Below are 26,899 nucleotides of genomic sequence, written 5' to 3'. Positions count from 1 at the left end.
ATGGGTGCATTTGCAAAATACACAAACTGTTGTGGGTATCTTGCACACATCTGCATGTACTCTGCAACCACTCACACTCTCTCCCACCCCCAGCAGTTGGGCCTGAAAAAGGCTTTCTTTTGACTGTAATAGAAGGCTTCTTTCAAGAGGCACAGGAAATATGGCCCTGTGGACACCAGAAGGGGACCCTGTGGGCACATGTGTTTCAGTGGATGCCATGTTGATGCCCTATTACTCAAGTAATGGATTCCTTAAAGCCCAGAATTTTCACGAAGACCTATACATAGTTCCGCAACTATCTACTTTGTATGCAGACATCAGAGGGGGTATAATTGCATTTTCCCCCTCGTAAGCTTTGAGGATACCGAAAAAAGCACCGCTCATTTTCTCAACTTAACTTTTTGACGCTGGTCTGAATTTGTAACAATAAGCAGTGACTCAGATATTGCAGATAACAGTGAAATTAATCTGTTTAGAGCTGTGTTTGCCTCTCCCCTCCCTTCTCTAGCCTTTATATGTTAGCCTATTTATGAGGAATTTATGCTGAGTAAAATTCTCCAGCTGAAATCTGACATTTGAAGCTATATTGATCTCTCGGTGCTGGGTGAAAGGAATAAATAAAGCACATTAATTCAAACATCATAATTTACATCCTCAGTCACCGTGTAATTGTAAGCCCTATGGATCTGAAAAGGAAACTAAATGCCCTTCTAATAATTTGGAGGCTTTGCAGCTTTTAAAAGATTCCAAATCCTATATTGATATACTGGTTAAAATTAATCTGGGGTTTTGCAGTTGGAGAATGCTTTTCTGGCAGAGCATTGACAGAGGGAAAAGACTGGGGTGGCTGCTTTGGGATTATTGAAAAATGACTTAATCATTTGTCTAAAAAATAAAATAGCAATTAACTATTTAGCCAGGGTTTTCTTCTTTTTCCCTCCCTAGCCTACAGGCTACTGAGAAACCTCCTTTTCCACCCTTCCTATCGTTTCCACGCAACATAACTGATTTATATTAATACCATGCAAATCTGCAAGGTAGGAGATCAGGAGAAGGGCAGTAGCTTGGAAATGGGGATATTTCTGCCTTCCTGAAAATTGGCATTCCATGTTTGAGGTGCTTATCTGCAAAAATGAATGTGTAACATTCACAAGAGCAGTGCTTTCTGATTGGTTAGTTTGCAGCCTGGCTATAAGCGCGAATGGCTTCCTGCCCAAAGTGTTGACAGACTTGCTATTACTTAATGTTTTCCATTATTCCCATCCAAGTGCTGAGCAGATTGCTGCTGCTTATCCTAGATCTCCATCTCAAAGCTGATTGGTTTCATATTTCTCATCGTTTCACCCTGTCAAAAGGTCGACTGGCTTGCTCTTGCTCTTTGGCGCTGGGTCAGAGGACCAAAAAATTGTGTCTCCTTTCCCATCCTGTGCAACTGACTTGCAGCCCAGTCATATGACACAGTCGGCCTACAGATTGCATTGGACTTAGCTGTGCCAGAGGATAACAGCAGCACGCTCTACAGTAACTCGCCGCTTTTCTTTCTGAGGTTTTGAAATAATGTTGAAAACGTTTGCTTTATTTGCAACATTTCTCTGTAGAAGCAGAGCATGGCTGCTCTTGAATACAAAAACAAACAAACAAAAAAACCAACATTTGCATCTCTAGTTTGGAGATAGGAGCCTTGTGTGGAACATGTAGTTAGCTTACTCATCCATGGCTATCCTTTCATATGCATCCAGCTAGCACTCACAATTTGCCACACACCTTACCTGAGAAATGTTTGTAACATTCCTATCAGGTAAGTCAATATTATTACCACTGTACAGTGGTATCTCAGGTTAAGTACTTAATTCGTTCCGGAGGTCCGTACTTAACCTGAAACTGTTCTTAACCTGAAGCACTACTTTAGTTAATGGGGCCTCCTGCTGCCGCTGCGCCGCCGGAACACGATTTCTGTTCTTATCCTGAAACAAAGTTCTTAACCTGAAGCACTATTTCTGGGTTAGCGGAGTCTGTAACCTGAAGCGTATGTAACCTGAAGCATATGTAATCTGAGGTACCACTGTACAGTCATACCTCGGGTTACAGGCGCTTCAGGTTGTGCATTTTCGGGTTGCGCACCGTGCCGAATCCGGAAGTACCGAAATGGGTTACTTTTGGGTTTTGGCGCCTGCGCATGCACAGGAACACTAAATTGTGCTTTGCGCATGCGCAGGAGCGCCGAATCGCGACCTGCGCGTGTGCAGGTGTGGCACTGTGGGTTGCGAACGCTGCAGGTTGCGAATGTGCCTCCCACACGGATCACGTTCATAACCCAAGCATCCACTGTACTGAAGCATTGTGGGGGGCGGTGTGATAGTGACTTGCCTAAACAACCTACTGAATGCATAGTGGAGATGAATCTCTTCCGTTCATTTTTATTGTTTCTTTGCTCCAATGAAAACATGATGAAAGAATATATTAGCATTAAGGACTGGGGTGTGTTTATGTGTGGGTGTGGGTATGTGTAGAGGCTAGCTAGTTATGGAGAATACGTACAGGTAAGGTAAAGTATAGGGATGCGGGTGTTGTTGTGGTCTAAACCACTGAGCCTCTTGGGCTTGCTGATCAGAAGCTTGGTGGTTCGAATCCCTGCGATCTGTCCCAGCTCCTGCCAACCTAGCAGTTCAAAAGCATGCCAGTGCAAGTAGATAAATAGGTACCATCGCTGTCACGGGAAGGTAAACGGCATTTCCGTGCACGCTGGTTTCTGTCACGGTGTTCTGTTGCACCAGAAGCAGTTTAGTCATGCTGGCCACATGACCCGGAAAGCTGTTTGTGGACAAACGCCAGCTCCCTTGGCCTGAAAGCGAGATGAGCACTATAACCCCATAGCCGCCTTTGACTGGACTTAACCATCCTGGGGTCCTTTACTTTTTACCTGTACCTATGTAGAATATAAAAGGGCACTGCTGGCAGATGTTGGAATATGCCACACTGGAAGATGAGCAGGTGAATGAACCCCTTATCTTGTGAGTATGCCGATATCTCCATGTCTGACTGGGAACAATGCTTTCTTAGCTCCTGCTTTCCAAAGCCTCTCGTCCACCTGAAATACGTTGATGGCATCTTTATTAACTGGACTAATGGACAGCAGGTACTTGAGAAGTTCTACAAAGACTCCAGTAACTTTCATCGAACACACATAGTGTGTTCTGTACCCAACTTGGAAACAAAAATGGGACAATGCAGGATTTGCATAAGTTTTGCTTCAGAGATAAGATTAGGTAATTCAGAAATAAAGAACCTGGAAATATATTTGAAAGCATCTCTAGATCATAGCACAGGCAGAATTTGAACTTGAGGCTTCTTGATTTGCAGCTCAGACTCAGTGCCACTACATCTCAGTAGTTTTGCTAGGCTTGAATGCTGAGGATCAAACCATTGTCAGATCATAGATATTATTTTCTCTCAATAAATAAATACACAGCTAAGGAATGAGGGATAAACCCATTGCCTATTGTCATTGTTATTCCTTATAATTGGTGCTATGTGACCATGTTTTTTAGCCAAATATCCTATCCCTTGGCCATCAAATGAATAGTAACAGTGTCATAGACAACATTTCATACCATTTTTTCATGAGACATTTCAATTAATTCCATAATAAAATGGATTTTCTTGCTACAGCATCCTTAAAAATGCCTGTGCTGTAAGTCATTGCTTCTCTGGGCAAAGTCAATTGAACTGTGAATGTGATTCAATTGCCATTGATCTATTCAGTCACCTTTGTTCTCAGAGCAGAATTCCACCAGCCTGGATATGTAGGAATTTGTATTACCATTGCACCTGCAATATACTGAAGCTAAAGAATAACTTTTCTTCTGATTTCTTTCTTTCCTTCTTTTTTAAACCTTCAAACAATTAGAATTGTGTGTAGGCAAAACATCTTGCCTCCATAAGTGTAAATGTCTGTAGCAAGTGAGGTTGTGCACTATTGTGGTCAGATAAGTGCTCCATAGTGGTGGTAATCATTATCTGTGTCATTTGGGGTGGAGCAAAACAAAACAAGACACATCTTTTTCCTCCTGCACCCAGATAAATGATTTGGGATGATTATCACACCTGAACTAAGCAATGATTTGTACACAACATGCCATTATATGTGTAGTTCCTCATCTAAGCTAGGCATATGTATATTGAAGAGTACATGTGTGTGCGTATGTTTTTATCTGAATTGCTGATTGTGTTCAGTGAAGAAGAAGAAGAAGAAGAAGAAGAAGAAGAAGAAGAAGAAGAAGAAGAAGAAAGCAGAGTTGCAACCTCTGGTCAGAAACCAGTTTTACCAGTGAACTATTTTGAATAAAGATTGGTTAATAATACGTCAAACCCACCCTCTTGCAAAATTGCTTGTTGACTGATCTAATCATGGATTAGATTTACTTCCCTTCTCTCTGTGCTAAGCCTAACAGGATAGTCTTACCCTTTGTTAATCCATTTGCATCTCTCCTCCTTTGTTCTCCTTGATCCAGTACTACCTCATGCATTTTCTAGAGCAAAGGTGGGGAGCTTGCAAAATTGCTGGTTGTTTTTCAATTTCCATCAATACTAGACAATATGGTCACCAGTCAGGGATGATGGGAGTCATAGGTCAGCAACCTTTGGCAGGTCACAGGTTCCCCAGCCCTCCTATACAGCTAAATATGGGGAAACACACCTGTCTACATCTATGTACTATGTAGTTGTGCTACATAACTCACTTCCTCCAAATAGTTATCCCATTCTATCCTCTTGCAAGGCAAACTAAGGGATAGTGCTTCGATAATTTCCTTTCTTGCAACTTGAAGCCATTGGTTTGAGTCCTACCCTCCAGAAGAAGAAGAAGAAGAAGAAGAAGAAGAAGAAGAAGAAGAAGAAGAAGAGGAGGAGGAGGAGGAGGAGGAGGAGGAGGAGGAGTTTGGATTTGATATCCCGCTTTATCACTACCCTAAGGAGTCTCAAAACGGCTAACGACCTCCTATCCCTTCCTCCCCCACAACAAACACTCTGTGAGGGGAGTGAGGCTGAGAGACTTCAGAGAAGTGTGACTAACCCAACATCACCCAGCAGCTGCATGTGGAGGAGCGGGGACGCGAACCCAGTTCACCAGATTACGAGTCTACTGCTTTTAACCACTACACCACACTGGCTCTCAGAGCAGGAGAAACAAGCTTGCTCCATCTTCCATGTGATAGCACTTAAGATATTTGAAGATGACCATCATACCTCCTCTAGTTTCCTCTTTGTCAGGCTAAACATACTCAGCTCCTTCAACCTTTCCTCATAAGGCTCAGTTTCAGACCTTTGATCATCTTGGTTGTTCTCCTCTGCACACGTTCCACCTTATCAACATCTTTCTTAAATTGTGTCACCCAGAAATGGACACAGTATTCCATGTGTGGTCTGACCAAGACAGAAAAGAGCAGTACTATTACTTCCCTTGAGCTGGCAGATGAGTCCGCTATGCACCTGCTACAGAATCTCTGCATATGGCAAAGAGTCCTAGGGCTTATGCTCTGATTATGCCCCCTAGCCCAGTCTCCGGGGCCTTGCTGTCAGCCCACATGAACTGAAAGCCTGCCTTAGACCCAACACTCCCTTGCAACTGCTCATTGCATGGGAAGATAGGTACTGGTTGACAACTTGTGTCTCGCTGAAAACTCTTCTTGCTTGCCTTAGATTAATATACTAGATAGCACTGTAATTCTTACTGCATAATATGCATAATTTAGTACAACAAAAACAAAATGTGTGCACTTGTAAATTCTCTAATATATTTCAAATCAATTAAACACACGTCTGTCAATCTTTGAAAGTCCCTAGAAGTATAATAAGTCTATAGTTGAAACAAAGTAATAGATGCTATCCTATGAGCTAAGCAGTAAAACTTTTTTTAGGCGTTCATGGTGCCGAAGTAGTAGGTGAATAACAACGGATAGTGATCCCAGATAATCTGACTTTTTCCCTGGAATCTTCTTCAGCACAACTACAAAAGAATTCAAATATGAAACAATGACCTGTGTACATGAAAACTATATAGACTTCACACATTATAATCCATATGCTACAACTACAATAAGAAGAACAAAGGTACATACCCTATAGATTTGTCCAGGCTTCAACGTGATTGTTTAAAAACCTTATCACATGATCCAAATATTATCATAAAGCCAGCGGACAAAGGAGGTGATATTGTTATCCAAAATATTCAGCAATACATCATGGAGGCTAGGAGATTGTTATCCGATGTAAGGTTTTATCAGAAAATATCAAAAGATCCAATGGATTCCATAGCTATCATCTTAAAGACAGTCTTACAACAAGCATATAGCATCAGAATCATTGATTAGCCCACAGGATAGCATCTATTACTTTGTTTCAACCATAGACTTATTATACTTTTACGGACTTTCAAAGATTGACAGACGTGTGTTCAATTGATTTCAACTATATTAGAGAATTTACAAGTACACACATTTTTTGTTGTTGTACTAAATCATGTATATTGTGCTGTTTCTCCTGATTGTAGCTCGTTCTGCCCACCAAAGAAACCAAATTCTCTCATACTTTACCAGGCAGAATGAGCTGAACATAGTAGATATGGATAGGGAGTTGGTTTAATTAATTTGAAGTCCCTCCTACCTTTTCTGTCCCGCCTGTGCTCCCCCCACCCCACAACAGGTTGGCTCCTCCTGTCAGTACCTTAGCATGATTAGTTTATTTCAAGTCATCCCCCCCTAAACAGCATCAATAAATGTGTTTTATTATCCAGTGTGTAATACCCTTTTGAATTACATCATCTGATGACTAATTGATGTTTGACTGAAATTACAGAATCCCAGTTAGCACATTCAAGCCTTCTCTTGGGCCTGTGGTTCAAAACAAGCACATCTGCAATGCAATGGGGGGTTTGGCTTGAAAAAATCTGATATACTTTGAATGTTCCAAACAGCTCCAGTTCGCTGAGCTGCTTACAGGTGTGGGGAAACTCAAGGCGATATAGCATCAACTCTTTTTACTTGCGATGTGTTATGAGTTAAGGTGGGGTGAGAAAGATGTGTGGCTGCTGCTTTTCGGAATCAGACATGCTTCTTGAAATTGAACACTTCTCCTCATGGAGAACCAAAATAAACTGAAAGCTGATTTGCATCTCCATTTTTGAGATGTTAAAAAAAAGAAGTGCTGTGCTGAAGGTTTCTCCTGTGCCTTTTGTAACCTTTTCCCATCAATTTACGAGACAAGCAATTGCACCAGAAAATTATTAACGGAGAGGAGAAATGTCAGTAGACTTACCACAGGTGGGCTGCAGGGATTTTTGCATGCATTTTCAAGGTATTTGTGTGTATGTGTCCTTTCTTCCATTCTACAAACTCTTTCCCCAGTGGTCTGACCTCGGCAGCCTTCCTGGGTGCCCACATTGCTTGCAAATGCCATATTATCCTCAGCTGGGCTGTCTTGTAACCATGGGAAGTTCGGGAGACTGCCTACTGTGCACCTGACATATTTTCATTGTTTTTCTTTTAAGTGCAGTCCTTTTAATTTAATTTTTTAAGATAAAAGGAAGGACTTCCCTTAAAAATGAAATCTACAGTAGTACTGATATAATATTCTCTGTAGCCATTCTCCCATGTTTCCATTGCTTTAATTAAAACCCATGGGAAGACATCAGTTTCCCCTATGGGCCTTTTCCAGATCAGGAAGTGCAGGCACCTGGGGAGGCTGCAAAGAGCTGGAGAAAAGTTTAATGGAAAGGAAAATATGCACCCAGCCCATGGCTACCTGACACTGATAAAGTAAACTCAGCCCTGCACCCACTGAAAATTATAAAGAATTTTAAAAAATAAAATAAAATAAATCAAAAATCTAAAGTGCCCTGAAAAAGAGGCCAGGTCAAATTATAGAAGCCTCTTCCACAGGAGAAGTAAACTTTTGATAAATTGGGTGATAGACTTCAGCAGAACACTACAAGAAATCACAGCAAAGTGACTTTTCATTACTTACCTATGTGGCGAGGCCAGTTGGTTTTATCTGTGTTTTACTGCTGGAAGGATTGTACTCTTAATCTTACAATATTTGCCTGTACACCACAATAATATTTAGCATTCTTAAAAGGAAAAGGAGTTTCAGTGAGTGGCAGTGGTTTTGCACAGGTCTTCAAAGAGAAGCAAAGCTCTAGGCAAGAATGTTGATTAAGTTGTCGTGAAGAAGGCAGGGATACAGGAGAACTGTCCCAAAATTATTTATATCATATTGGAAGTGCTATACATACATAGTAAAGAATTAGCATTTCCTTCATTTTGAGTCACATTTATTGAAGCATGTTTAAAAGCAGACATTTCTATTCCTATCCAAAGAAGGCAATAATCAAGGATATTTGAATAAGCAACGTTTGGCATAACACGAAATGATCAGTCCACTTTGTTGGCTTTTCCAGTTAGTATATGAGGGATCTCAAGAGAAATTGATATATGATATATGATAAATGATGAAAGGTCACAGATAGAAGGACAACTTTAAGGCTAAAGGTTGAGTGGTTTCTGAAATGAAAGCAGTCAGACATGTCCTTCTTGGCTGAACAGACAAGAAGAAGCAAAAGGATAAGTTATCAAATTATGGCTCAGCTGTAATGTAGCCATCACAAAGGGAGTTCACTTTCACACAGGTTAATGAGACAGTGTTCCAAGAAAGGCAGCTCTGCCAAAATGGGCAATGACACTACTGGAAAAGCAGTGAGTACCAGTGCAGACATGAAAAGAGACTGTCAGGGACTGGCTTGATGAAGAGGACCAGGGGGAGGCACCAGCCGGGGAACCCCCTAGTTATGCCTCAAAGGAGGAAGGCTCAGAGCCTGGGGAGTGGTGATGGGGCACTGAGGACAGGTCAGAGGGTGAGGGGAGGGGAGGGGCAGAATGTTTGGATGTTGAAGAAGGAACAGGCTTGAGCGAGAGAGAAGAACCAGATGCAGAAAGCAGTTCAGACTCAGGACATGAGGCAGAGAAGGAGGGGACAGAGACTGTAGAAGCATCCATGGAGCTTGCCTTTCCTGTTGTAGTAAGCTCCCCTCCCCTCTTGTCTCCAGGGTCATGAAGAGCTTTGTGTGTGGCAGAACAAAGAGCACAGGTGGCCCCTCCCTAACATAGTTAAGGCTGCTTGGGAGACATCCGGATGGGGAGGAGACCTAGGGGGAAGGAGGAGGCAAAGACCTTTAGTCCTGGCAACTGTTTCACAGGGGCCAGTCCTGTTTGTAGGCATTACTGCCTGGTATGCTCTTTTCTTGAATGAATGAAGAGCTAACTTTTTCTGTTTGTCTCTGCATCTTGAGTGCTGACCTGCATCTGAACCAGCCCTGACAGAGACTGAATACCGGAGGCTGCATGTAAAACAAGGATCAATTATTTACTTTTGACACACCTTTGAGAATGAAACAGGGGTCTCATTGCAAAATGAAAATGCTGCTTAGGTATTGACACCCTGGTTTTAAGCATATTTAAGTTGGAAGCAAGTCCCACCACATTCCGCAGGGCTTACTTCCAAGTAAATGGGGGTCGGGTTGGAAGCGCCATTATGCCAGATTTCATCTCATCTATTTTTCTGAATTTGTGAAATGCCCAACATTATGACAATAGGTCTCTGTGTGGAGGGGAGGGCCTCTCTGTGGCACTGCACATCTGTGGTGCACTGTCAAAGATGGCAGGGAACTTTTGCCCCCACCAGTGTTTCCCCAGATGCAAGCACTTGCATGGGAGAAATGGAAGTTATGGATTGAGGTCTATGGCTCAAAGGACAGCAAGTTTCCTTTGCCCCATAGAATATAGAGGGAACCTCTAACGGATGGATTATTAAAAACACGTGAGGCAAACGGTGGAAGTCTTTTTTTTAAAAAAAACACTTTATTTAAGGTAGATAAGGACAAGATGAAATTATACAATTGAAAATAAATATGGATGGGAAACAGCTATGTATAGTGAATACTTATCTACTTTTAAAAATTTTCACCTATGATCTTTTTCTTTTACTTCTTTATTTTTTTCTTTGTTCTTTTTTTCTTTTTTCTGATTCCTTATCTTTCATTTCACTCCTTTATTGTGAATAGCATTTTATAGAGGAGAGGTATAGATACCTGTAAATATGAAAAGGGACAAAATATTCTCTAATATTTTTCCTTGGTTATATGTATTTTCTTTTTCTTTTGTATTTTCTTTTGTTGTAAATATGTATGTTTTCTAATTTGTACTATATATATAGAGAGAGAGAGAGAGAGGAAACCACCACTCCATTTGCATTGTCCTTTCCTGGGTAGTTGTGGTTGTTTTATTTTTATTTTACTAGCACTGTTACCATTTTAGTTATGTTTTACTATTTTTATCACTTATTTTCTCTAATGGTTTATTTTATTATCTCCCTCCATTGAATCTGTCTGGTTTTGTTCTCTCATTCTATATAGAATTCTGTCCATTTTCTTCCTTCTTCCCGCTCTCTTTCTCCTTCCTTCCCTCCCTCCCTCCAAGAGGTGATTCTGGTGCCACTGGTGTGACCCAGCCGAGGTAAGGTTACTACCCAGTTTTGTGTCAATGTGCCAGAATATGATGGAAGCAAACAACTGCAGATCAAGCATGAAATATTACATCTTATGACAGAAATAGGGCAGAGGCACACTGAGGGCATTAAAGAAAGTCTCCTAAGGCACAGCTGTCATTGAGCTTGCGAAAGGAGAAGAATAAGAAAGCTGATGGACTTCAAGATGTTTGCAAAGCTACTAGTAACAGGAGGATCTGCAGAAATATGCAGACATACCATCTTTGCTGCACATTTAATGACTACCGTGGGGTGAGAAAGCGGCAAAACTAGAAAAATAAAAACCAATATCTCCAAGGGCAATATTGCCCGCTGATATCACAAAAATTCAGTCTTGCCACATGGCTGAGAGGCAATTACTTACTGCACATATAATCGGGTCATTATCACTGTGGTTCTGAGCTTTAACTTAGTGGAAACTGTCGGCATTTCCTCATTAATGCCAAACGTTAAGAGCTTTATTTCTGGGAATTGAAAACCCTGCTGCCCAAGACAACCTGTGCTGTGATAATCTTTGGAAACAGCTCGCTTGGGACTCGCTCGCCTGTCTCACATCAGCCTGCTTTATGCTTCTTTTGTTATTGGCACTGAGGGGGTGCTATACAGGAGATAGGATATTAAGCAAGTTTGCTTTTGATTGGCAGGAAAATTGAGGCTTTGCATTATTATTATTTTTGCTGTGCTCTCGGTGCCTTCTCCAATTCTACTGTCTGGAATATCAGGACTGGGAGAGTAGGGGACCATGTTCCCTAGCTCCTTCCCAGTCTCAGACCTACCCTGGCCAGCTTTGTGCTTTATTAAGCCCATGCCTCAATGCTGCATTAAACCTTGAAGCACCTTCTCCTCCCAGAATGCAGAGGGGCCATCTCATTGCTCCTTTCATAAAGGTAAAGGGTAAAGGGACCCCTGACCATTAGGTCCAGTCATGACCGACTCTGGGGTTGCGCGCTCATCTCGCTATATAGGCCGAGGGAGCCAGCGTTTGTCCGCAGACAGCTTCTGAGTCATGTGAACCAGAGCAGCACACGGAAACACCGTTTACCTTCCTGCCAGAGCGGTACCTATTTATCTACTTGCACTTTGACATGCTTTCGAACTGCTAGGTTGGCAGGAGCAGGGACCGAACAACGGGAGCTCACCCCGTCGTGGGGATTCGAACCGCCGACCTTCTGATCAGCAAGTCCTAGGCTCTGTGGTTTAACCCACAGCGCCACCCGCACCCCTCATCTACTTGCATAGCTTACAGCAAAAAGCAGACAACAAGCCAAATAAGGTAGTATTTGGCAGAAGCCACACTCTGCAGTGCAATGGCAACAGTGTTGATTGTGACAAATAAGTCAGAATGCAAATAAGTCACTGCCTTCTTACATCCCTTGCTCCCTCTCATGCTCACTGAATGAATGCCCCGCTGAGTGTAGTTGATCACATGACCCTGTTCCACCCTTCCGTGCATGACGGAGTGTTCATTTAGACCAGGACTGTCCCAAGATATTTTGTTGCCTGAGGCAAAGGACAACACACACACAAATTCCGTATACAAAAGAAGTTAAGATTGGCTGTTAAATCTGTCTCCAGCATCATGCACTAAACCTGAAAGCAACAGGGTAGCTTAGAAGATAGAATACGGGCTGCATGGCACACAGCTCTTCACTGTCCTTCAACATCTGCTGCCTAAGACAGCTACTAGACTCTCCCTAACAGTAGGGCCAGCCTGGATTTGGACACTTCTGTTGTACAGTATGTGTGGTCGTGTTTATACATTTTTCCCATTCACTCATTACAGCATATTAAGCCTGAAATAACAAAAAGTGGAGCAGATTGGTCATTCGTGTCATGAGTACAGACATGCTTTTGCAAATTCTCACTTATGGGTAGATTGTGCCACAAAGTTGGTATGTAAATGAGAGTCTTTTTGGCCCTCATCACACACATATCACACACATGCAACTTTTTAAACCCAAATACAGTGTCATCTTCCCTAATCTGGGACCTAATGAGTTAATGGCAATCGGTACTTATATTCAATTGCCTTGAATGGCCTATCTGAATGAAGGATGAATCTGAATATGCAAAAGCAGAGCATGTAATGATTAGGCTAATTACCACCCTTCCCTTATTTGGTTACCTGAGAAGTTTCAAGCTGTAATGAGAATGAATGGGAAGAATAAACATGAGCACATAAATCCTCATTATGAAACAACATTATGCGTTCATAGTGCATTAAAGGTAGATGGCTCTTGAAAAAGGGAGAAATCCTAAGGACTAGGTCAGAACAAAGATCCAGTTACTGTAGCAGTCTTTTTCTAGTAGTGGTCAGGCAAAGGCCTCTGGGAAGTTGCAAATCTGGGGAACAAAAATGTTGAGCACCTCTGTTTTTAGAGACATCTATTTGACTGTCCACTCTCTGTTGGAAACTGAGCACTGTTTTAGACTCATCTTTGGTCTGATCCAACTAAGCTGTTCTTATGGGGGGGTTGCTGCAAGAGGTAGTTGTAAATTGGAATAGACACAGTACTCTTCCCCCTCCCTGCTGTGCTCAGAATTCTTTGCAACATGTTGTGGTTCCAGGGCAAATTTCTAGGCATTCCTCAGTATGCAAATTGAGATAGTGCCCTGAAGGTAGAATGCTTGAAAAACCATCGATCACAAGCACCTGTTTGTAGTGCCAATTTTGCCATGCTTCTTCTAAGTAGTTTTTTTGTTTTTTGCATTGCTTTGTTTTGTATTTTGGAACTCAAAGAGAAACATGCAGGGAGGTGAGGTTAGACACTAGACATTAGTGAGGTGAGGTTATACACTAGACATTAGTTTTCCTTCCCATATTTGACTCTATCTGGGAAAAATGAAATTCCTTTCTTTTTAGGTGGACATTGCATCTCAACTCCCTCTGACTCATTGCATATATTACAGGGTCTCCTGCTTAGGTTGTCAATGAACATTCACGATAAATTCAAGCTGGAATTCTTAAGACCGGTTTTCACAGCATGAAAGTTTGCAGAAAGAAATGTGTGGACTATATGATCAGAATTTGTTTGCATTTGGCAGTGATTTCATCAGACATTTAATTGTACAAAGTGCTTTATAATGCTTAACTTGCACAATCTGAAATATTGATTTGATATTGAACGTTGTGTGAGGGTGTTCTTTGGTTTCTGCAAAGACTCTCAAAAGCAATAAATGGACACATTTTGTACCCGAAACTTGAATTTCATGCCTGAAACCTAGATATTGCAAGAATCATTCTGTACTGCTTAAGCTACTGTCCATACACACAAGCACACACAGCTGAAGCTCTATTACTGGTTTCAAGATAATAAATGTTATAATAAAGACAGTTCTCAAAATTTAAACTGTAGGTCTTACAGTAATAGATTCACCAGAGGATGCAAATTCTGTTTTGAAATACACAAACATTCATTTTGTAGTTTTGTCAAGGGGAAAAGTCATACTGGAAATAGATTTTCACATTGACCAAACTCTTAGGCTTTGTGGTATACTCAACCATTTCAGTAATTAGCAATTCCAGAACTGTTATTGGTGTCAAATGATATTGCATTGCATCTCGTGGGACACCCTATTGACCATAATGGATAAGGGAGGGTAAAAAAATTGAACTGGAGTCATTTGTCTATGGTAAACTTCCCAGCTTTCAGGCCACTGTAGCAGTCACTGATTGGTATCATTGCCAAGAACTGAGGTTGGTCTGTATTTGTATGGGTTTCATGATTACATCAAAATATGGATTTAATACATTCTTAAGACTTAGATAGTAAAATGAAGGGATACAGGGGATCATCTTTAAACATGCATCCATTTCCACAACTGGCCCCTTGTGACTTTTGAGATTGTGCCTCTGAATTTAGTGGGAGTTACTTCTGAGCCGACATGTGTAGGATTATGCTGCAAACCATCTGAATTTATGTATACTAGAAATCAGCAGGACAAGTTAGTCGTGGCTTAATTTAAGTCCCATTGATTTTTGTGGGAACTAAGACCAATTAAGCAAATCCAGCCCGTTTAAATTTGTATATTTAACATTTGTAGATTATGTTAAATCTTGCAGATTTAAAATTCAATGGTATAATCCAGTCCAAACTGAACAATTGGAAGTCCCATTGATTTCAGTGCAAAGTTTTTATACATGCTTAAAACATTCCTCACTGAAATTAAACGGTTTTAAAAATAAATAAATAAATAAATAAATAAATAAATAAATGCTGAGCTTTGGTTGCTTTACTTTGTTCATGTTGTTTAAAATATTTATAAATTTCAAAGTAAAACCTCAAATGTTGAAAAAGTATGAAACACAATAATTCAGAAGTAAGTAAAAATTTCTCATGAAAAAAGTCAGATAAATCACACACCATACACACACACACACACACACACACACACACACACCAAACTCCTCCTGAACTGGAGAATTTCACCCAACCCAAATATTCAGCGAAGTCACTTTGCCTGTTTTGTTGCCTGTGAGTAGTATGAAAAAACTGGAATATAACTGTGGATTTAGTTTTATTATTGTTCAATATACTGAGCCAGTGTGGTGTGGTGATTAAAATGTTGATCTTGGACTGGGAGACCAGGGTTCAAATCCCCACTGAGCCCTGAAACCTTCTAAGTGACCTAGGCCAAATACTGGTTGCATCCACATCATTCATTTAAAGTACATTTTTACTACTTTGACCATTATGGCTCCCCCTAAAGATTCCTGGAAACTGTAGCTGTTCCTTACAGGGATTGAACCTGCAACCTTGGTGTTATTAGCACCACACTCTAACCGACTGAGCTATCCAAGAAATGTTGGCTTAGATATAGTCTGCCCCAAGTGCTTCTAGTTCTCCTCTCTTAGCCCATTGCTTCCTTTACCCACCAATTGGAACCAATAATATGTTTTCATACTGTATTAACCAAGCTGAAAAATCTCAGAAGGGTAGTTGAGTAGTTTTCTGAGGCCATTCTTTCAACCAGACTGTTGAATTCTACACCCCAACCCCCAGCAAATATGTAATGAAGTTACACCACCCCTGAATATCATGTGGAGGGTTGGGGGAGGGGGGAGGTCTTCACAAAGCCCTACAAAAATGCAATTCCCAAGATTTTGCTAAAATTACCATTGAATTTCATCTCTATAAAACATGGTGATCTGATACGGCAAATAAGGCTGCTGTCTGTGAAAGGGGCTGCTTAAAAGAAGCATCTGTCCAGGTAAAAATGTCACACCGCTTGTATATATGAAAATGAATTCTGTTGCTGCACTGTGCCAGGTGTTTTTAAAAGGAAACTTAGCTTGTTCTGTATAATACAGCAAATGGTTTTCCATTCCCTTACTCACTAGGTAACAGAAACCCGGACTGGTCCTCTTGGCTGCAGTAACTATGACAACCTAGATTCTGTCAGTTCTGTTCTGGTACAGAGTCCGGAAAATAAGATTCAGTTGCAAGGTACGTGGGTGGAATTTTGTTAATTTCTTGTAGGAAGATGTTTATAGGGATATTTGTCATTTAATTTTATTATTTTTTTGAAAACTTCTTCCTGAGCAATACATTCCATTGATCTTAAACTAGTGAGTGGAGAGTATGAGTATGTGAGTATGTGTTTATGTGTTTTTTTTGCCACATTGGAAAAGCCAGGCCTGTGAAACTTGTGGAACTCCTTGGGTTAGAGCTGGTGTCAATCAGGTTTGGGGATCCCAAGGGCCACATTTCTTTACCAGCAACCTTCTGAGGGCCACATGTTGGTGTTGCCAAGAGCAAAAGTGGAAGGGCAACTGATCTATCTATCTATCTATCATCTATCATCTATCATCTATCTATCATCATCTATCTATCATCATCATCTATCTATCTATCATCTATCTATCATCTATCTATCATCTATCTTCTATCTATCATCTATCTATCTATCTATCTATCTATCATCTATCTATCATCTCCTTTGAACAGTGGGGTAGTTTCCTTGCTATATAATCCTAGAGCTAGGATAGCTCAGTTGGCTAGAGCATGGTGCTGATAATGCCAAGGTTGCAGGTTTGATCCCCATATGGGACAGCTGCATATGTCTGCATTGCAGGGGGTTGGACTAGATGATCCTCAGGGTCCCTTCCAACTCTACAGTTCTATGATTCTGTTGTCAGTGGCAATTGCTGGCAAGTCAACCACTTAATAGTGAGCTAAATGATTTTGTGTTCGCCTGTAGGTGATAGAGATACTCATCCGTGTGCTACCAGCTACCATCAAGCTAAAATACCCATATAATCTCAAGGAAGGGGAAACAGACACAGATCAAGTTAAAACACTTATAGGATCATGGGAAGAAAATAGCAATGGGAAACGTGAAACAAAGGTTCTGGTTGTTTGCATTCTCCTTTTCAGTATGTTCTTCCTTGGTTGCAGCTACAGAGATGATTTTTAAAACTCAGATAATTTGTGCTAAGCTTCTTGAAATTCTTTTAGCTTCCCACAAAATTTCACATCTGCTTGGGCTCCTTCTGTGAAAGCTTTGGATGGTGTAAGGCTTTTTCCTGAAAGCAGCCTCTGTCACCATCATCCAAATGGAGCTGTTCCTGGTGCTGAAACCTTTGCTGCTTTGGAATGTGGGCTGCCTGAAAATAACACTTTTTGACTCTTGGGACAGGCAGTGAGAATTATCTTCCCACTGAATTGACGTATAAGCTCAACATCCACCCTCCCCTTCCACTTCTCACATAATAGGACAGCCTATCTTGAATATCACATTGTACGCCTGATATTTTGGGGCATATAACAGTTTGATAGATGATCCTGTCATTTTCATTGGGGCTCATATCTCCACTGTGTTTATGGAAATTATTTGCCGTTCGGAAGCTGCTCTCCCTGCGCTCGACATAATATTTGTCAGTAAAATGCTTAGGAAATTGGTTGTTACATCAATCACAGACCTGTTTTGATACATGCCGTTGGATTCCTACAGAAAAATTGCGACACACAGAACTGCCTTTTAAAACCATTTCATAGTCAATGTTGCCTTGGTGAGTAAAGGGTAACACACAGTCCCAGATTTACTATGCCAAAAAACAATTACCTTTACATATATATGTAGAGGGCAAATGAAGTTGAGAGAGAGATAGGAGCACAGCCTCAGCTGTGGTTTTGTTATGAACAGGAGCCATGTGGTTTTCAGACATTTAAAATATTTTCATTACATGTCTTGTGAAGACTTTCCTGATCCATAAGATCAGACTTTGTTTTCCCCCGAATTCCTGAATTTACCTCTTCCAGATTATATAACGTTGTTTTCTTCTTTTTGGTATACTCTTGTATTGTTAGTTTTTATGTTGTTTTTGTTACATTATTTTATTGTTATGTTTTTATGTTATTTTGTGCATATCTCTTAGGGATTTAATATTAAGCAGTTTTGAAGTGCTAAGCAAATAAACAAATGAAATAATAGTATATTCTCTCTGGCTTGCTGGCCTTGCACATCTAGGGTTTTTTTTTGTGATCCTCCCTCTTGTATTTTGAAGTGGTACCATCCCAGGAGGACAACACCATATACCTCGAATATCATAAAGAGACCCAGAGAAAAGGGGTTGCATTCACAACGGAAAATACATATAGGGCGTAGGGGTGCCATTGCCTTCCTCCTCCACCCTAAGCCCCATTAACCCTACAACCTAGATGAAGAGGGAGACAACAGATATAACTGAATGGAACTAAAGCAGCTTAAAGGTCAAGTACTTGGATGGAACTGGCTCAAAGAATTTGGCTCCCATTCATTTGTAAACACCTGCATTATATTAGAAAGGACTAGATGTGATGAGCTGGAAGGATGATACCTGCTAATATAGACTATATCCTTGATTGAATTGATTTCCTCCCTATTTAGTTTGCATTGCTTCCTGTGCATTGCTGCCTGCAAATGTTTCTTGACTGCCGTGATCAAGAGAGTAATCCTGGTGCAAAGGCCCGTGCATCAAAACACAGCAAAGCAGAGAGACCTAGGCTCAGCAATTCCAGATAGCACAAAGCCAGTTCTAAACTCTCCTTCATTTTTTGATCGTTTTCACAAAAGGAAAGCACTCCAGCTGTCTGATAAAAAACAACAACCAGTTACCTGGATTGATTTGTGAAACACATGTAGACATGTAAATACTTCACATTGGTGTAGATGCCACCAGTTGTGTGGGTCTTTCCTATACTATCAACACCCCACTGGGAAGCAGAATGCCCTATCCACATATATGGGTTGCTGTAGTCACTGCCATTATCAACAACATTCACTCATTGTCATATTTATTGCTATTTCTACATATTCCTCAATCTTGTGACATTGTAGCAGGGGGAAGCAGCTCCCATGCTGATCATATATATATGTGTGTGTGTGTGTGTGTGTGTGTGTGTGTGTGTGTGATCTTCATCTGACATAACCAAGGGGTTAATCTAAAGTGGAAGCAAGCTATAAACAAGGACCGTAGGATAACAAAGGGCTCTTTGCACACCTTCATTTCATCCCGAACAAGTGTTTTCACACATGCTGAAACGTAATCCTGTGTTACTTTTGTGTAGGGCAATGCCATGTTTCCTGGGGAGTCAAACCTTGCTTTCAGCCCCACCCCCCAATATTGCACCCCCTTCCTTTGATAATTTTGCACTGTGTTCAGCAATGTCTGCAAAGTGATTCTGAGCTGTGAATTCCTGCTCAAATGAAAGGGCTATTGAGTGATTGGGATTCCCATTTGTGCAGGTTTTCTGTTGGCACAAACCCCTTAGATGCAAGTGTGAGCGTATGCTTTAGAGTTCTGTTACATACAACTGTGTGGAACACATGGTTTTGAAGAAAGGGGTTGTAATGGCCAAGGAATGTCTGGAAGTGTGAACATAGCATTCAATGGCTCCCCAGTGAACATGGGATTGCCTATGTGGGCATAGGGCTATAGTTGCTAGATCAATAATACCAACGTGGGTACAGTTCAGGTTACTGCGACCTGAAACATGACTCTTTCATTGATTTGAGAAATACATAAAGTTAAGACAACCTGGCATTCCCTGTCTTGGCAGACAAGCTTTGTTGATTTCAAAAGTGTCTCTTTGAAAAGGAGAATAAAAGCATATTGAATGTTGAACATGGGCAATAGTGCACTGCTCTTAAACATTCACTGCATATTAATAAAGCTACTTTTATTAAGATTTCATTGACCCACCTGCCTGGTTACCTGTGGCAGTTCAGAATCACCTCCATACAGGCAGTTTCCCCCTCCCCATCAGGTTATTCGTATGCAGTGCCGGATTTACATATAAGCTAAACGAGCTATAGCTTAGGGCCCCACTCCCTTGGGGGCCCCAATTTTTTTAAAAGGAAAACAAAACTGGATGTACATTTCCAAAAGATAAGATAAAAAACAAATAAAATAAAACCTGCATGCAGCAACAGTGTTTTGTGTTGTGTAGGCTCCTATGATGTAAGTAATGGGCCCCGCCTCCTAGCCTGCTCCCTAAAATATCACTGGTTTGCTCATTTCTATATATGGTGGTACCTTGGTTCTCAAACTTAATCCGTTCTGGAAGCCTGTTCCAAAACCAAAGCGTTCCAAAACCAAGGCATGTTTTCCCATAGAAAGTAATGCAAAACAAATTAATCCTTTCCAGACTTTGAAAAAGAACCCCTAAAACAGCCATTTCTTCTTAATTGTATTTCACTACTTCTTCTTAATGGTATTCCAGTTCAACAATTACTTTGATAAAAGACATATTTTGTTATGTGCAAATAGCTTTAGATACCTATTAGGTCCATAAATTACCACATAGCATATATTCAACACAAAAAACAGCGACAATTTGACGTTGACAAAGGACAGCTGGACATATAAAGGGCCCCATTACCTTCAGTAGCTTAGGGCTCATCAAACCTAAATCTGGCCCTGTCCTTATGTCACAAATGATTATTCAGCATGCATGGACTAATAATTTTTGTAGATACTTTTGAAAGACTGCTTTATATCCATATTGATTAGAGAAAGGATGTTGTCAATAGCTTTGAGGACGCCATCCCATTTAGTAAGATGGATTCTGTCTTCTTCTTCCTCCTCTTCCCTCAAGGTCTTCAGCTGATCCTTCCTGACTACTTGCAGGAGCGGTTTGTGCAGGCAGCTCTGAGCTATATTGCTTGCAACTCAGAAGGGGAATTTATCTGCAAGGACAACGACTGCTGGTGTCAGTGTGGGCCCAAATTCCCAGAATGCAACTGTCCCTATATGGATATTCAAGCTATGGAAGAGAACCTGCTTCGCATCAGCGAGACCTGGAATACTTACAATAGCGAGTTTGAAGACTCAGGTGTGGAACATTTAAAGTATTTCAACTGTGTCAATGAATAGCCTGTGATTTCATGAGAATAGTTCTGTTGACCATAGCAGCTATCACACATCTGCAAATTCCCAGTCATGGCAATGAATTTTGGGCAACAGTGGTGCACAGAGCGGATTATACTCACTGGCAGTCAGATGTGGTGACACAGCAAATTCTGGGCAGGGCTGGACGTCTTATGTCTTAGTTTATCCTGGATCAATTTTTGGTGGATCCCAAACTCTCCACAATCTGATCTGATTTGGCATGGCCTTAGGATCAAATTAGACATCAGTAGGGACTGTCCTTCTCCCCAGGCTCCTAGCCATAGTAGTGGGTACATAATTCCGGTTGCAGTGGGAGAGGAAAGTCTTCCTCTGCTTTGCCTTCCCAATAAGAATCGGCCCCCTCAAGCTTGTTCTTAATTATGGAAAAACAAGATATGTAACCTGGACCGGAGCAAGACAAAAGCGCTATCTGGAGCAGATAGTTCTGCTGCTCCCATACCTCTTCTCCCATATCCATAGCTGTCAACTTTTCCCTTTTCTTGCGAGGAATCCTATTCGGAATAATGGAATTTCCCTTTTAAAAAAGGGAAACGTTGGCAGCTATGCCCTTATCCCTCCACTTACATGTGAATAATGTTTAGCCCTTTTTAACACAGTAGTGGCTCTGACATTATTTCCTCCATCACCCTACTCTCCACCTCGTTTTGTTGCATCCTTCTCACACCGCCCTCCCCAGATCCCAGCCTCGCAAAGCAGCTCAGGGCTGGTGTCGTGTTGGTGGCAAGGGCTGGGCTGGCACACAGAGAGCTCCATTTGCCCTCCACACCCTGCGCCCTGTTTTCCCAGCTCATGCACATACTCACACATGTCCCGGGAACCATAAAAACACACTTTGCGACTGTGAGGAAGTGAGCCCTTCCTCTGTGAGAGGCATTCTGGGCAAGGTGTCCTGGGAGAGTGCCTACTTTAAACTTCTTTGAAGTGCAAGGTTTAATATTCAACCTTTAAGCTTCCAATTATATTTTGAAATAGTTTCTAGCGGTGGCAGGTAGGTGGCTGCAAAAGAGAGTCTCTGTTGTCTGAGGCAACTGCTTCAGGTTGTCTAATGAAAGGGCCAGCCCAATTATGTAGCTGCATGGTAATTAAGCAAACATCTTATTTGGCCTTGGTCTCTTGTTTCTGCATACTCTGGAACCTTCACGAACCCCTGGAAACTGTTGTACATGTGTTATTGTTGTTGTTTATGGTGACATCACATGATTAAGGGGTCTATGGGAAACAAAACTCTTGAACTATGGGAAGTAACGGGCAAATTTCAAGAGATACTTTCAAAATTATTTTGTTCAGTATTTTCATTACCGGAGGCCTGGTCATAGGAACTGAGTAGATTAGAGGAGAAACAGAGAGATGGGAAGTTATGCAGATCGTTTGGAGTAAAGAGAAAGAGGGGGAGATTCTTGGTCAGAAATGTGAAAGTACCTGAGGATTGAGATGGGTGGCAGTAAGGAGGTATGGATGAAGAAATGTGAAACCTCAAAGTGAATATGGGAGGGACAATAGCACAATATTTAGTGTATTGGTGGGTGACTTTGGTGCATGTGATTGTGGCGTTCGTACAGAGCCCCCGGTCGTCTCACGGACTGTTGACCCATACACCACTAATCCGCTGCCACCAACCAGGTCCTCCCTGGTAAAATCACTTCAGTCTCAAGTCAGCTTCTCAATTAATAAAGAAGAGTATTTTATTTCAGACACAAACAAAACTTTTATGGCATTCCAAACATTGTTGCTTTTTATTTTCTCAGTCTTATTTTCCTCTCTATCTCTTCTACCACCCCACACTCAAGAACCCACTGCCCTGTCTCTCTGTTACCAACTGCCTTTCCCAACCAGCCAACCCACTAAAACCCACCAACTACCCACCAACAACTCCCAACGAACTCCTCCCAGAACTCCTCCCAGAACTGATTTTATAGTCCCACTGACTCCACCCCCCTGGGTCCTGTCTGTGCAACCTAGTTAACTATTTCCCCTCTAGCACTCTCTCATATATGTTAACATCACAGTGATTATACTGAAGACATAGCTCTCAGCACTTAGTGTGCCTTCCACATAATGGAGATTCTATGTTTGGTGGTAGATAGGAACAAACTTTGTGATTGCAGACCTCCTCTGCATGTACAACTTCAAGTGGAACGATGAGAGTATGATATAAGATGTGAGTCTCTAAAAGGAAGGCTGAATGCATTGCAAAATATGGCTTAGGAGACATTAAAATACCCATGACCAATATTTCTAGTTGACAGGATGCTGTCAGCAGCTCCCAACTGGTTGCCTAGGAAAGTATAAAGACAAGGAAAAATTTCTTACAGGCCTTTTTTATGTCAATCTTTACAGAGAGATCTCAACCCCTTCCTTCCCTACCACTTTCTCATTCGTCATCCTCATCATCTCATCTATGGGTGCTCCTAAGTGCCGTCTGTCTTTGAGCTCTTTGCTCTTCTACTTTTAAGGCTCTCGCTGGGTTCTGGGAGATGGTGGGTCTGGAATGCTTTCTAGTAACATCATGTCAGCCAGCTGCCTGCTCCTCCTCTCATTATTTCCCAACTTTTCCACTCATCTGCCTCTGAGCTGTGACTTCCCGCAAACCATTGTTGTAAATCTATACTGTCTTCCTCTTCCTCCTCCCTGGAAGGGTCAGGATGGGGAGAAGGTCTCCACCACTACTTCTCCTCTGGCCAGCCCCTGACATCACCACCCCCTCTCCAGTGTCCTCCTCCTCTGACTAGTCCCTGACACTAGTGTAGACTTGCTCACATTCTAAACATTGGTAGTAGTAGTGGTATTAGAATTTATTGCCTTCCCTTCACCTCAAGGTCCCAGAATGAAAGTAAATATAAGTCTGGACATGGTTCATGAGACCAAGTTGATGGTGCCCACCCCATCATGTGCAAAGTGAAATCTTATTCCAGAGCCCCCTGCATAGTTATGGTGGCCTGGACATTTTCACAAGTGTGAGCTTTAAAGATGTGGCTGATACTCCCATGCTAGCATACTCAGGGCATGAATCTGAAGGTTGCTCCTCTCCTGAATACTCTGCTGCCCCTAGTGTTCATGCCCTTTCACATGCATTCTAGTCCAACCCCTTCAATGCAGGAATTTCAGCTAAAACATCCATAACAGAAGGCCATCCAGCCTCTCCTTAAAAACCTTCAAGGAAAGACAATCCACAACATCCCAAGGGAGACCATTTCACTGTCAAACATCTCTTACTGTCAGAAAGTTTCCCCTGATGTTTAGTCAGAATTTCCTTTGTTGTAACTTGAAGCCATTGTTCGAGTTCTACCCTCCAGAGCAGAAAACAAACAAACAAGCTTGCTCCATTTTCCTTGTGACAGCCCTTTACAAGATGGCTATCGTATCTCCTGTCTCCTCTTTTCCAGGCTAGACATGCCCAACTCCCTCAACCGTTCCTAATAAGGCTTGGTTTCCAGTCCCTTGACCATCTTGGTTGCCCTCCTCTGCACACACTCCAGCTTGTCAACATCCTTCTTAAATTGTGGCACCCAGAATTGGATATGTTATGTAACTTGGCTTGACATTCTAGTAAACAATGCTCCTTTAGCTTGCATTGAAAGTGTGTCTGTTGAGATCGCTTTCCTTTAAGACTGTAGTACTCAGGTATGCAAGATGCAAGATGATTGTATTAGGCAAAGAAAGATCCAAATGAGTGGGATCTGAGTGTCATGAGTCATCATCTCTAGTCCACAGCAACCGCCTGCTAAATGAAGGTCTCCACCTGCTCTATTTTGCCCTTTCCAGACTCACATCTTGAGGGGAGCAACCTTTAAATACCATGCTAGCTAACTGCACTAGGCGGTTATGACCTTTATGGCTATGTGATATACCTCTAAGGGAACTTGTTGTGCTCTCACTCCCCAAGCCTGTTCTCAGCGAGGATACATAAAGGATTTGACAGAGGTTGAAAGAGAGACAGATTTTGCCCTCAGATATACAGCCATACGTTTTAGTGAGTACTGGTCTCCCCACCACCACACACACATTATACCGAGTTCTTCTTCTTCTTCACTAAAATATAATAAAGATTTTAGAGTGTTTTTGTTTAGATAGAAGATAAAGGAGGGCTGGTGTTCCCTGATTATCATAACTTCATTGAATTCCAGTAATTTACAAATGAGAGAAGCTATTCAGATCCTCCAAGTGTCCCTATTTTCCAGGGGCAGTCCCAGATTTGAAACCATCAGGGTTTCTGATTTGATTCTGGAATGTCCCACTTTTCCTTAGGTAACACTATTTTCATCTGAGAAATATTGCTCTTGGGGTAGGCAACCTAAGGTCCGTGGGCCGGATACGGCCCAATCGCCTTCTCAATCCGGCCAGCAGACGGTCCAGGAATCAGTGCGTTTTTACATGAGTAGAATGTGTCCTTTTATTTAAAATGCATCTCTGGGTTATTTGTGGGGCATAGGAATTTGTTCTCTGCCCCCCCCAAAAAAAAATATAGTCCAGCCACCGGCCACATGGTCTGAGGGACAGTGGACTGGCCCATGGCTGAAAAAGGTTGCTGACCCCTGGTATAAGCTTTCGTGTGCATGCACACTTCTTCAGATATGGATCTGAAGAAGTGTTCATGCACACAAAAGCTTATACCAAGAGCAAACTTAGTTGGTCTCTAAGGTGCTACTGGACAATTTATAAAAAAAATTTATTTATTTATTTATTTGCTTATTTATTTATTTATTTATAAAAGTATTCATATAATGCTGTATTATACACACACACACACACACACACACACACACCACAGTGGTTTACAACACTATAAAAACATAAAACCAGACATAAAAATCATAAAAATCATAAAACATGTTAAAAGCAAAAAACAAAGAAATTAAAAAGACACATCAGTAGACCCTTGTGGGGGGCTGTACTGTTAATTGCCTTCATGGGCCTGGTGGAATAGAAAAGTTTTCAGCAAGCATTTAAAAGTCGGCACAGAAGGCGCCCACTAAATCTCTATTTGCAGGGTGTGCCACAGGATTGGGCCAAATACATTGAAGACTCAGTTTCTTGTTGATGTCAAGTGAGCCTCACCAACTGAGGAAACGACCAATGACAGAGTGATATTGATACGCCATTTGTGAAAACTCCTGTTTTTCATGGTATGATCTGAGCTTTAATGTTAGCTCCAGCTAGAATCAAATTCCAAATGCTTCCAGAATTTTACAGAAATTGACTCTGGAGGTTGATGTAGGTGCTGGAAACTCAAACCCTGCCCTCAAACATTGGTTACTCACACACAGGTGCACAGGCACCTCTGAAACTAACAACGACACCCAAAAATGTCAGATACTTTCCAAAACCAGTTTAGTCTTCTTTTCTTTCTGTTTCCACTGAGCACATATTCCAGCACAATTAAATCTTTGCTTTTCCCATTTCTTCAGAAAATGCAAATTATTCTGTTCCCACCTCACTGAACTGAAATTGGAGTGCTTTCAGACTGTTTGCTAAGATCCATCTGCTAGCTTATCATATCTTCCACAAACAGCCGTATCTTGTAGCCTTCGGATTTAGTTACTTCCTCTGCAAAATTAACAGCTGTTTTTATCAAAAATCCATACTGGTGCTGTTCGTCCTAAATTAGCATGCTTCGTTAGTGCTTCAAGGATCCTGGTTGAATTAAAACACTTAATTTTCTCCATTGGGGAGGGAGAAAATGAGGAACAGCCGTGCCCGAGTTTTTTTGCTGATTCATCCAAACACTAGTTGAAAAAATAGCATTCTCTGCTGTATGAAAAATGTTATATCTTTAGCTCCCTTTCTCCGGATGCGCAGATATTTTATAAGTTTTTTTCACTTCTAAGGGAAAATTGGATAGTACCAGGTTTGAAACTGGATTAATCATGGACTACAATACCAGGCACGCTGCTAGACACTATCTAGGGAAAGAAT

The 26,899-nt window shown here is 41.4% G+C and overlaps 1 protein-coding gene across 2 annotated transcripts in view; it reads left to right on the top strand.

Annotated features, from left to right (window-relative positions):
* Positions 1-26,899, top strand: part of BRINP3 (BMP/retinoic acid inducible neural specific 3) — a 255,967-nt gene that overhangs the window by 166,680 nt on the left and 62,388 nt on the right. For both annotated transcript variants that reach the window (XM_053391440.1, XM_053391441.1), the window contains exons 5-6: positions 15,935-16,040; positions 20,673-20,909. In XM_053391440.1, coding sequence (XP_053247415.1) covers positions 15,935-16,040; positions 20,673-20,909 — 343 coding nt within the window. The remainder of the gene's footprint in view (positions 1-15,934; positions 16,041-20,672; positions 20,910-26,899) is intronic.

The sequence above is a fragment of the Podarcis raffonei genome, chromosome 6 (genome assembly GCF_027172205.1).
Source record: "Podarcis raffonei isolate rPodRaf1 chromosome 6, rPodRaf1.pri, whole genome shotgun sequence".
NCBI lineage: Eukaryota > Metazoa > Chordata > Lepidosauria > Squamata > Lacertidae > Podarcis > Podarcis raffonei.
Note: the sequence above shows the minus strand (reverse complement) of the source record. Positions and strands in the feature narration are given on the sequence as shown.